Source organism: Hyposmocoma kahamanoa, unplaced genomic scaffold (genome assembly GCF_003589595.1).
Source record: "Hyposmocoma kahamanoa isolate Upper Pololo Valley unplaced genomic scaffold, ASM358959v1 78, whole genome shotgun sequence".
Classification (NCBI taxonomy): domain Eukaryota; kingdom Metazoa; phylum Arthropoda; class Insecta; order Lepidoptera; family Cosmopterigidae; genus Hyposmocoma; species Hyposmocoma kahamanoa.
In genome coordinates, this window is record NW_020653945.1 from 1,171,390 (window position 1) to 1,184,656 (window position 13,267).

General features: G+C 36.3%; 1 protein-coding gene across 1 annotated transcript in view; it reads right to left on the minus strand.

Annotated features, from left to right (window-relative positions):
- Positions 1-6,240: 6,240 nt before the first annotated feature.
- LOC113233275 overlaps positions 6,241-13,267 on the minus strand; it is a 21,011-nt gene continuing 13,984 nt past the window's right edge. Inside the window, exons 3-4 of the mRNA XM_026468333.1 lie at positions 10,246-10,365; positions 6,241-6,490 (exon numbers count right to left, since the gene is read on the minus strand). Coding sequence (XP_026324118.1) covers positions 6,260-6,490; positions 10,246-10,365 — 351 coding nt within the window. The 3' untranslated portion in view covers positions 6,241-6,259. The remainder of the gene's footprint in view (positions 6,491-10,245; positions 10,366-13,267) is intronic.

A 13,267-nucleotide genomic window follows, 5' to 3' on the forward strand; every position in this document is an offset into this window, starting at 1 on the left:
AAAATATCATGTACAAATTATACTATATTAAATACCAACAAAAACAAGAAAGAGAAGTTGTATACTTTGTATTTATTCATTGTTCAGGAGGCAATGGCTGAACAATCAATATAATCTAAGTTATTTCCAGTGCTTCTAAAGCCGTGTTCTTGATGCGGCTCGGAGGCCGTAGACCCCCTTATCAGGCCTATTTGTGCCTAAGTGTCCCGCAAATTGCTATTAAATAATATACTCTGAGCTTGGCCATAAAGAAGACACGCGATCGATGCACGCACAAGCCTTGTGAGTGGGTAAAATAAAGCCTTTTTCGGTGTAATGTTGATGAGTGAAAAATGATACTTAATTCTTCGTTTCTGCGAGAGACATTTCGAGATAAGAAAACATTACATTCACATTTGAACTGATATGAAAGAACTGAAGTAACGTATTTAAGTCTCACTGAAAATACAGTTAAATTTTAACGTTTTTTAACCCAGTTTTAATTGACTGGTAATGATGATAATTGAACTACGTATGTGGCGAAAAGCTATGGAGTGGAACTGCCTGCCTGCAGACTTATTCCCTAAACGTTATGACTTGGACCTTTACAAGGCGAGAGTGCGACGACGAGTCGACTTCATCGTCACTTTCCATCAGGTGAGGTGGAAGTCAGATGGGTATTTATTTTTTAATAAAAATAATAACGCACACACTCAACATAGCCCCGCACTAGGGAAACCCTGTGTCGCGAGTGCCATGGACACACATAGACAATCACAAATTACACCCAAACTCACGAGAGAAATAAAGGTAGATCATACAAATATTTCTCCCGACCCGGGAATCGAATCTGGGACCTCTGCGTGGCATGGTAACCGTTCGGCCACAGAGGAGTTAAAAAAAGACTTGGACCTTTTCAAGGCAAGAATGAGTAAGCAATATTTAGGTGTGCATGCATGTGCATTTCCATAAGGTGAGATGGAGGTCAAACGCGATGTTATTTTTTAATAAAAAGAACCAACTGATTCGGTCTGTACTGCCGTGTTAAATCATACACTGTAAAGTTACTTACGATGTTTTGATTTAACAGCGATCATATAGTTTCTCTAGGCCTAGTCTATACCCAGACATTTCAACTTTGGTAATATTAGTGTTTTTGAATGAGATAACTCTCAAAAACTACGAAAAGTCAGTACACAAAAAGCCAAAAATAACAAAATACAGATTTAATCCAAATGACAACAACACACGTATTAATTTTTATTGTACGCACTATTATAGTAACTTATTAATTAATCTATCTACATTTATGGTTTATTTATACAATCACAACGTGACTATTCTTGTCCAAACCTATTGCCAATAATTTTAATAAAATATTATTGTTGGTATGTGCTGGTTACCGATCGGTTTGAAGTTTTACTTTACTACTAAAAAAATATTCATGGTTAAATATTTACTATATCTAATCACTTATTTTTGGAGCCGGTGCCAGCCAAGGCAAGTGCACAAAATATTTTCAAAATTGGTCCACAACTGACGATGAAATCGGTGACATAAAACGTACATACAATCGAACGTATAACCTGCACAAAAATAACATTATTTCCTGTTGTAATTATATTCCTAGATTACACTTTAACTTCGCAAAATGGGCCTGTCCTCGGGGACTTCCCGATACACAGCAGCTGGTTGGAAATTCGCAAAGACCGCGATTCCGGGATTCAGCTTCCCCGGGGAGTGCTGGTAACATCGCGGGATAAAAAATAGCCCCGGATTATAATGTGCGCCGGGTTTTATAGAGATCCATTGCGGCTGCGAAACGTTGGTGCTGGAGGTTTATTAATTTTTTAGGATTTCCGAGAAAGCTTAAGGAGCTTTTCCATTTTTGTACTGACTTTACATGTTTATTTACGTTGAAAACGTGGACATATTTGATTTTTTTATGATATCAATTGACGGTACGAATAAGGCGTCGACGTGCGGTTTGCTCTGCGAAGGGGCAGTGGTCTAGGGGTCGCGCGCCATTTGAAGTACTCACTGCGTAGTTGCTGAAATCATTCTTTGACAAGAATAGTTAATAGTACAGAACTCATTCGGGACGCTTCAGTTATACTGTTTATTTGGTTTTTGTTTACACAAATGGATACATCCCTTTTTACGAACCAGATCTGTAAATGGATCATTTCTACTTCATTACAAAGATTTAAAAAAAATTGTAGATGATTTTTTCAACTACACACGTGTGTCAATTGAATCCTTTGATTATTTCTTAGGGAAAATCCGAACGACAATTACTGAAATAGACACTAATTGGTTAAAAATCTGGTCGGTACTGCGGAGCCGGTGTGCCATACAAACTGAGGTACTTCACTACAACAATCATTCTTAACTTAATTTAATTAATGTGGAGTTTTCCTATTGAATTGTTTTTAATTTTATTTTAATAAGGTATATGTTTTAGTAAAGTAAGGACATAGTGCCCTCAGAATGTTGCAGTGTGTTACATGTCAAATACCATTAGCATAAGAGCATCTGTTATATAACCATGTAACTTGCAAATAAAAAATATGAATATGAGTAACCTAAACAATAAAATTATTTTGCCTTTGATTTGGACTATCCTAAAATTGCCTGTATTCATTTGCTACTTGGTCAGCTGTCCTACATTTTATGCCACTTATGATAAGGCGATATAAAGTTTAAACATGTTTTAAACAGAACCCCAATCCAACCCAAAAACCCACCCAGAAAATCAACGTGATGTTAACTGTATATATATGTAGGTTAGTAGAGTTAAATTATTCCCTAATTTACGAATTTCATTAAAATTCCAATTTGATTGCGGGACGTCATACAATGCTATTGTTCAATAACTTCTCTCTGGTAGTAAGTTTATCTACAATGTCAGTGTAGTTAAGAAAAATGTGCCTAATTATATTACTAGGGAAATCGTAAAATTCAATAACGAAACGTCGTTAAGTTGTCCTATATTTTTTAAATACAGGATGGCGGCGGTTGAAGGAGGCCAACCTCTATCAGGTTGGCCAACCGTTTGACAGCGAATTGAGTCGCTTGTTGCGAACAAACGGTGTTATGATAAAAATAACCATAGCCCATAAGGCTGGATCGTAAATCGCTTACAATCAGTGCGCGCGCGCATATATATTATAATCGGGTTTACGGTGGGGCCACGAGATTCGAGGATGTAGATCCTGAGTAGGTTTGGAGATCACTGCCTAATTTCACGGAATGGAAATATAAGATATACCCACCTACTGGTGGATGTAATCATTACTTTAGGAACATGAACAATCCCGGTGTAGCGCCATTACCCAGGTCGTTAGTCTATATCGCAGGGCGTCCTAAACTACGCTGTTACCTTGATGTGGTTCGCCTCTCCCGATCGGAAACTGCGTCTTTTCCGAGTCGAGGCGCATAATTGCGATACACAACTGGCCGATCGGAAACTTTTGGCATTTCTAATCGAAACAATAGTTGATTTAACTCACAAATTAGAAGGATATAGTAGGAATCAGGTTCATCTTCTCGCTCAGAAACCCATCTGATCCCCTAGTTTGTCATCCCTAAAGGTGGAACATTGTTGTGGAACATCTTCAAATGTAAATGGGACCAATACAGAGGTAACTTCTTTCCAACAAAAAAAGAATCAACAAAATCGGTTCACAAATAATTATTTCATAAATAAGTAATCGCATAACATACACACACACACACACAAACACACACACACACACACACACACACACACACACACACACAAATAAAATATACAGTCGAAATCAGAACCTCCTCTTTTTCGAATTCGATCCATCAGAGAAACTTCAAGCATAGCTCGTTTACTATTTATGTTATTTTATATAAATGGATAAAGCGTTTATTGTCTTGCATTATTCACACAAAAAGATAATACAATAATAGGCTAAAAGTGAAGCACACAGATATTAATATTAAAGGTGGAAACAAAAACAAATAAACGACAAGAAATTAGAATACGTAAAAAAACACCAACCTAACGGATAATGACACAGCCTATGTGTACTGCAGCAAGCAAAATAAATCGTGACTCAGTGTGGAATTTGAGAGTGATGTGTTGCAGAGCTTAAGAAGCAAAAATGTTGTGAATTCGCTCGGAATTCAAAAATAGAATCCTGAACGTAGCGAGGCACGAGACGCAAAACAACTTTGCTGCTCAGCGAAACACACAACTGTTCACCTCACTATAGCGAGGAAAATGGTAGATGAAAGAAAAACAGTTCAACTGTAACAAAATAATTTAATAAACAAAATTAGTTATCGCTGTCAATTTAATGTCGACAATAACAAGAATAAAATATACCAACGTATTTGTATTACATAAATAATGTTCGACAAATCGCGTAGCTGAACTTGTCATTATGTTTTTTTTTCATCGAAAGAAATAGTTAGGTGCACCACAAACCATTGTCAAGTTCGAATTTCGAAAACCTTGGAAAAACGCTTTTGTGCGCAGATTTCTAACGAGAAATAAAGCCTTTCCGAGAAAGGTGAAAAAAATATTATTAATAAGTATAAAATAACAAAAATGTATATAAATTCATAATAGAAATTCTAATAAAAAAAATACATATCTAATTAAACATTTTTTTTTCGATCTAAATCGCGTTATATTTGTTTTTCAAAACAACCCAACGTTTCGACCCCTTTACAAATACTATGGTCATATGATCTCTATATAAAAAAAATTCTGTGAATGATCTCTATATAAAAAAGATTTTTTTCTGAGTGTTCGATCTTTGTATTAATAATTGTACCAAACTAGCGGAGTAATTTCACATAAAAATAATTGAATATCAATTCAATACAAATAAAAAAAAAACGATTTTTTTTACATAGCTTGAACCAAGCTTAAACCAATAGTCTAAGGAACGTGCCGGAATGTTAGAGCTATGAGATCAAAATTGTGAAACCGCTGTGCTAATGGCTGTACCCTCATAACATCAAACGGCTCGCTGTATATAGTTTACGGGCGATAAATCCGCGTTGTCTAATAAAATACGTTTCATGCTAAGCTTCTTCAGGTGTACTGCAATAATTGATATTAGCTACAATTGATTTTGTTTGGCAACAATTCCTTATCGAGTAAAGAATTAGATTTCTCACCACTAATAACATGTCGCAGCGAATTGATATTCAGATGGCGTTACGACAAAAAAGCGTTAAAAACCAAGATCTGCAACAAGCACAGAAAACTTCGAAAGATCTGCTGGTTCATTCCGTGGCTTAGTTGGCACAGCGTCTGGCACGGTTTGCTAGAAGACGTCGGTGCGAGTCTGGCCGGATCGAAGCTATTTTTTTCTAAGTTTTCGATCTTTCTGTTAATAATAATAACAAACTAGTGGAGTAATTTCACAAAAAAATAATTGAATATCATTTTGGTGATACATTTTGATATTCAATAAATTTAACAATACCTTATCGAGTTTGTATAGCGAATAATTGATACTAGAATATCTTATGTGTTTGACGTAATACGGTGCTCAATTTAACTGCCTCGGTGACTGAACGGTTACTATGCTGGTCTATCACGCAAAGGTTCCGGGTTCGGTTTCCAGGCCGGGAGAAATATTTGCCTACATTTATGTCCCTCGTGAGTTTGGATCTAATTTGTGGTTGTCTATGTGTGTGCCCATGGCACCCGCGTTACAGGGTTCCCCTAGTGCGTTTGCGTATGCGTTTATTTTATTTATTTGTCTGCAAAATGACAACTTTGTAGGAGAGCTATAACATTTTCATATATACCAATATTTTTTTGCACCACTTTTGACGTATCTGTCCTTATCTTTATATATCAATGGTACAATTTATACGTTTAAATGTAACTGTTGAAACATAAAAATGACTAAAGTAGTTTTGAAAGTGTGTGTTAAAGTTTCATTTACTCAAATATTCGAAAGTAAGAGATGATAATAGATGAATAAAAAAATTAGGGCTTAAAACCTCTCCCTGGGGGACTCTCATTATTGCATGAGGACAATAAGTGCAAATATATAAAAGCTGCCTGTCACATATACGCTACATAAGCATTGAAGATTTAAAAACTTGACAATCAACATAGAGATAAGAAATGCGTTAATATACAAGAACTATATTAAAAAGAAATTGATTGAGGCAGGGCCACTAGCCTATCAGTTGCTATAAGACTTATATAAACCTTTAATTAACATGAACACTCTTCAATGCATAAAAGACAAGGATAAGAAATAAAATGCGATGAGAATTACGATTGTTTATTATTAACAATGCCCAACCAAGTGGAAGGACAAGTGTCTTGAAAAGCAGCGCTGGAATGTGCCAAGTGGACGTCCAGGAGTTCAGCGACAGGTAGCAAACGGGCCGCGATGGCCTTGAGCATATCTATCACTTGAGGTCCGACCATTTGGGGCTTGGTATTGAGGACTTCGATTGCTTTGGAACGAATTGCGAAGTTGACAGTGTTGCGGAGGTGGAACTGTAAATAAAGATACAGGTAAAATTTGTTATGACGGAAGATTAGAATTTAAAAGAGTTTAACGGCTCTCGGTGTTTGATAACCATTAAATATGGGTTCGTTTTTGACAGTAATCGGACTGTATAATCAATATAAAATCCACAATGGAGTAAGCGTACCAAGAAAATGCCTGGTCGTTAGCGACACGCCTACCTATGACAAGTGCAGTACTATTAGTGGCTTTAAATCGTTAAGACCTAAACGGAACTGCCACTGCGCCCATCACTCTGAGACATTAAGTTGACACGTCCAATGTGCTTGTAGTTGCACCAGCAGCTATAAACGCTTAAATACAAGAAATTAAAACTAGGATTAAGTTATACAAAAAAAGACGCTGGCAGCGTTCCCATTTACATAAATTTTGTGCAAGTGAAAGTAACGGGATCCAATGATATTTACAAATGTAAGAAATCCGCCCGTGATCTGCACATTTTTTTATGATACCTTACAAGTCTTGCTTCTGGTGGTAAGCGATACGCCTGTCTATAACAGTTGCAGTAAGTAACACTCAGAGATTTAAATCTCAAAGGTGTCAGAAGCACTGCAACTGCTCCCGTCATTTTGAGACATAAGCTGACAAGTCCCATAAGCCTAAAATTTCACCAGCACCCTTACCCTTCAAGGCTCACATTACTGTTTTGCGGCAGAAATAGGTTTGGTGGCAATACTTTCCTAGACGAACCCTTTCACAAGGAGTTCTATGCGCATTTCTTTTTTTATTTAATTTTTCGCTTAATATAGAAAGTAGAAGATTGGTAGTGTCGAAATAGATCTGAATTTGAATCTGAATTTTTAAAAACGTTGTTTTTTATTGTGTCGCCGGAAAGCATACCGTTATCAACAATTTGTCTAGGGGCAGTACTGTGGGGTGCACGAAAGGAGTCTCACCCCACGACGAATCCCTGCACCACGATGGCATGCATTATTATGTATGCCGTCGATACGTTGAGAAGAAGGATCAGTACAGTCAACTGTACAATTAATTACTTTAACGGATTTTTATCATTTATTGTTTATTATTATTATGTACCAGGTAACCACACAAATTCCTTGGCCTCAAACTAGGGAATTCCATGTACTTATGAGTACCAGAGCAATGGAATTCATTCCGGGGCATTACCAAAACACCCAGACCAAAATATTCCCTGCAGGGAATCCGACCCGGGACCTACTCATTAAGAACCCGTAGTGCAAACATCTTTCTTCTTCCTTCTAGCCGTTTTCAACCATATCGGTGTAGGCCTCTTTCAGTTTCTGTTACTTCTCTCGGTTCTGTGTCACCTTTATCCAAATTAAGCCCGCCACTTTCTTTATGTCATCCTTCCAACGCATCTGCGGTCTTCCTCTGGGGCGTTTTTCTTCCCAAGGTTGCCCATTCGAGGACCGTCGTACAACGGGAGCCATGCTTTCGAGCAACGTGACCCGCCCACTGCCACTTAAGGTTCGTTACACGTTTGGTGACATCTGCGACTCTGCTTTCATAGTGCAAACATATGTGCAAATACCAAATTTATGAATTAAAAGGAAAACAGCAAAATAGGACGCTAACGGGTGGTAATGTAGTTTCATGTCTATTAGGGATTTTTCATCATTCCTTTCCATCTTAAGCATTTGATTAATTACGATCATCGATTCCCAAATGAAAATTTAATTTACGATTTGACTCTTCCAGTTTCACCGTTTATAATGGTACCAAGTCGTCATTACTATATTTGCGCAGCGTGTTTTTACAAGAAACAACAAAGTGTTATTAAATATAAAATGTTTCTTTAAGGTCAGTTTGTCGTCATGTTACAGCAAGTTTTACTCTCAAGCTTTTATAAAATGCGCTTCCGCAACTTTGTTGAAGACATTCGGTTATATGGTTTTATATTGCTTTATAGTTTAATTGTACACCAGTCCTCACCAGTCGCTGCTAGGCAAGGTAGTGTTTATAATAAATTTCAAAAACAATAAACTTCGTTCATAAATTCCGAAAAACTAAAGTGAAAACCCAGATACGATCCTCCTGACCCTGCTTGAGAGACGGTTTGTCAAAGTTATGTCTGATTTTTAAATGATATTAAAATTTTGCTTGAAAACATTGACTTACAAATAAATGGACGACGGGTCTAATACAAAAACCACAAAAAAATGTCCCAAGTCAATCTATTTAAACGTAGTGACATGTAAAGGAATATGAAAAAGCTAAAACGTTGAATTTAAATTGTAATGTCATCGCAGTACTGTCTAATTTTGCTTGCTTCGGTATCAGTCGAACAAACGAAGACTAAAGCGTGAATGACGCTCTGTATACGGTTTTAACGCCCTACAAGTTCGGACACTTTTTAGCGCGGACCCGACGTCCATATAATTGTAAGTCAATGCTTGAAAATTAATTATTACTTATATTTCTACTATTACAACTCCATCAAAATTGCTACTATTCACTGAAAGATTTATTGTAAGTAAATACTGTGTAACATTTGTATGAAAACCTAATAGGCACATTGACGACTTCAGCGGCTTAACGGTTTGCGCTGTGGGCGCTGGATGAGAGGGTTCCTAAAGTAAGTTGGGAAATATACTTTAAAAAAAGTGGTTCAAGTCTGGGAGTGCTGTGAAATGCCTCGTAGTGAAGTCCTTGACTCTGGTATTCGTAGTGCAGGGAATTCCCTACATTGAGATCTTTTTCTTCTTCTTGGTGTGTCGACTCTGAGGTTTATGTTTGTGAAGACCCGTACTTAGCGACTGACACAGCTTTCTCAGTGTCGTTATACAGGTCCTCGCGTGGGCAGGACAAAAGATGTGCTACTGTCTGGGAAGAGACACCACACGTATATGCGCTCTCCGAGCTGTAACCCCACCGGTGCACGCTCCCCTTGCTTCGACCAACTTGGGTCCGCAACCTATTGAGAGACTTCAAGTTTGCTGAACAAATTACCTGTTAACATGACTGAACTGCTTGCGAACAGATCACATGCGAGCCTTTGTACAGACCTGTATGCAACCTAAGGTAGATCATGCCCAGGAGGGAGGTGCTCTGACAGCAATGAGTGATGCCGTGGATTGAGAACAGGTAAAAGGTGTGAAAGACTGGCACATTATTGTTATTTTGTAGTACAAAAGTATCTCTTTGAAACTATTTTTCTAGATCTAAATCATCAGTCGATCATTCGTGAACATGGGACATGTAAAGGACCCATGATTTGTTTCAAAAAGGAAATATCCGCCATTTTGGATCCGGAAAACAGTTATTTGTTAAGCAAGATTGCAAAGTTGTTGTTTGGCGCAAGTACTTGTACTGAAACCTGAACAAGCGAAGGAAGCTAAGATTCAACCTCGAGCGAAGCGAGAGGATCAAAAATGGACTCCTGAGCGTAGCGAGGTGTCCAAGGCACGAGCTTTTTTAATTAAAAGAAAAAATGTATATCTTCGGATGTGTTCTGAATGTACATCAATTTTTATTCTTGCCTGTACTTTTATTTGTGTGTTTAAGTGATTGTTTAAATTATTTTACTTCTTCGACGAATTAAAATAATTTAATAAACACAATTAGCTATCATGGCAATTTAATGTCAACAATAATAAGAATTTTTTTTTTTCAACGAGCGAAAATGTTCCATCGTCAAGTTCCAATTTCAGAAACGCGTTTGCGCGCAGGTTTTTAATGAGAAAGAAAGTCTCTCTGAGCTAGTGAGGTGAAAAATAGTTTTATTTCCATTTTTGTATCTAACCTGTATAAGTAGAGCGATGCTTAGGTGCACCGGCTTGATGTCCATAACCTTGAGTTTCCGGATCAGCACCCTCGGGGTCAAATCGTCTAGTTTGCCCAGCTGGGCTATTATTCGTGGAGCCTGGAAAAACAAGCTTATTAGACGTTTGAATAGGGCCATATTGTAATGTATATAGTGGGCACATGAAACGAATATAAGATACTTCTAGAACAATCATGTCAAATGTCACTGGTTTTCTAGAATATTGTCAATGATAAATATGTATAAATGTTTATTTTCAAGGAGCAAGCCCTAAGGCTTTTTGTTCATTCTTCTCAACAGAATGTGTCTTACGAATGACCAGTAGAGTTTAATCAGTAATATACAGATTTCAACTGTGATTTGTATGTATGTATATGGATTATTGGAGTTTGAGTTTGAATATATAAAACTAATAACCTTACCGCGTATCGTTTATTTCTTGAATTTATTTCTTCTTGAAACGAATCTAATTTCTTTTTCCCCATCATAAAATAATTTTTGTGTAGTTAATACATTGACTTACAATTATATGGACGTAGGGTCCGCGCTAAAAAGTGTCCGCACTTGTAAGGCGCTAAAATCGTATACAGAGCGCCAAACTCCGCTTTAGTCTTCATTTGTTCGACTGACAGCGCGATACTGCGATGACATTACAAATTAAATTTCGAATAGGTTGACTTGGGACATTTTTTTCGTGGTTTTTGTATTAGACCCGTCGTCCATTTATTTGTAAGTCAATGAGTTAATAGTAGATATTTACAAGCATCGAGTATATAACCAGAAATAGAGTCGAAATGTCATTTAATTTGTTTGAAAACTATTCTGTCATATCATTACTGTGACAACTGCGCTCCGATTGGCTAGCCCGAGTTCGAAACAATTGACGGGTGTCGTCAATGGGTGTCGTCAACTGTTTCACTTCAATTCGACCAGTTAACTTGTTATAATGGATGAAAATTGCAAAATTACATATTTAATATTTAATTACCGATGAAATGAGATTCCGTTTGTTTTGTAATTAGATGTTTTGCTGTTTTTCCCACACCACCGAATAGAACAGCACGGCATTGTTAGAGATATTATCTTTATTACAATAAATACAAAACATTTTTTGGAATATACGAAGACGTACACACAGGTCAGTAGTTGGCCTGTCTATAATTCAGTTTATAAATATTAACTCCCGTTTGCACTGGCAAACGGGAGTTAATATTTATAAGAGCTGTAACCTTAGAATAATAACGTATAGAAACCTAGTCCGCACACGCTAAGTGAGGCAAATTGAAGCGCGCCAAAGGGCCTACACGAGCGGGCAGGCCGTCAGTGCTCAAGGTCAACTTGCACCGCGAACAGATCAAGAATTTTAGCTAAAAATGACGAAATGTGCTGTAAATGAGTGTAAAAATACGTCAGACAAACATAAAATAGATACTCACGTCACATTCCACAAGGAAGTAACACGTTTCAACTTGTATTTTTATATACTACTAAAACTAGCCTACATAAATTTGATTTTTGCCTCACTTGTGACAGTTCGTTTGATATGAAACTATCATTCTATGCGTTATTATTCTAAGGCTGTAACGCTAATATGTTACCAGGAGTATATGGTTCTTATTTCGTCTCCATTTCTGGTTATATACTCGATGTTTACAAGGCTCTTAAAAACAAACGTAGACAAAACTTGTTATAAAAATTTTAATACGTCGTACCCAGAAGGCTGGCAACATATCATCTTCGAATAGTTAAAACTTATTCTTTGGCGGAAATAACAGCGAAATGTATTATTATATATATATATTATTATATTATATTTATATATTTATCACAGGAAAGAGCTAGACAGAAGATGTTTTGATTTGACATTCAAAAACTATTAATGGATTTCTACTAATGATAAACTTTTGAAGTCGTTTATTGAAAATCTTAATTTTGTCTACGCTTATAATTTACTTGGGTATTTTGATATTAATTTTTATTACAATGGAATGTGGGCCAGATATAAATATATATAGTTTTTAACCGACAGAGAACGAAGTTTACGTCAGTAGTGATCCCATCAAAATTTTAAAAAAATATTCCACCTCTAAGGGTGACAAATTACGGGATGAATTTGGTTTACTGGATTACACCCATTTATCAATAAACTCGTCAAATATTTTTAATTCCAGTAACTTTTGAGGTTGGTGTTTTTTTTTCAATAAAAAAAAGTTATAATTATGACTTTCTTTTGAGAAAAGAGTTTCTAATCTTAAGAGGGAGCATGCCAAAAAAGTTTTGACGTTGGCTTCGCCCAAAATTGTGAAACAAATATATGCCTGAAGTTCGCGTGACTTGCGACAGGAGATATTGAATTTAGCGCATTAAAAGCACCAAATCCGTTTTAACGGAATAACTCTAAAACTAAAGGGATTAAACAAAATCCGTAGTGACAGTTGTCGATCATGCATAAATATAATTAGTTATCTAATTTTTGTCCTAAAAACCTGTAGCATTTCGAGGATAAATCGAAAAAATGTGAAAATTAGAGGTCATTTCGGGTTTTTATCTATCGAGGAAACTTTATTGTTTTATGTTTCTGATTAATGTCTATGCTTGAATATATCGTGTAATTACTCATACAATATTTTATATTTAACTTTAAAGTGGATATACCCCTCTAAAATCAAATCGAAGATTAGGAATTTTTTCTCTGCTCCCTTTCAACATTCATGGACGACCAACTAACTTTGACCTATAAAATTAATGCGATCATCATAATTAACTTTGTAAGGCTTCCTATTATCGATGTGATTGGCTGTATAAGTTATAACATAATCCTCTAGCGAAAAATACCCATCAATGTACACCTGGAGTTTCGCCGCCAATAACGTAAAGTATACTGTATGATGTTAGTACTATAACGGCCCTATGAAGTTGTTACTATTTTGTAACCCTGTGTAAATGTAAATTCTGTTATGTTTATATAAAAAATAATTAATTTAACTTCTTAAGAGTTTAT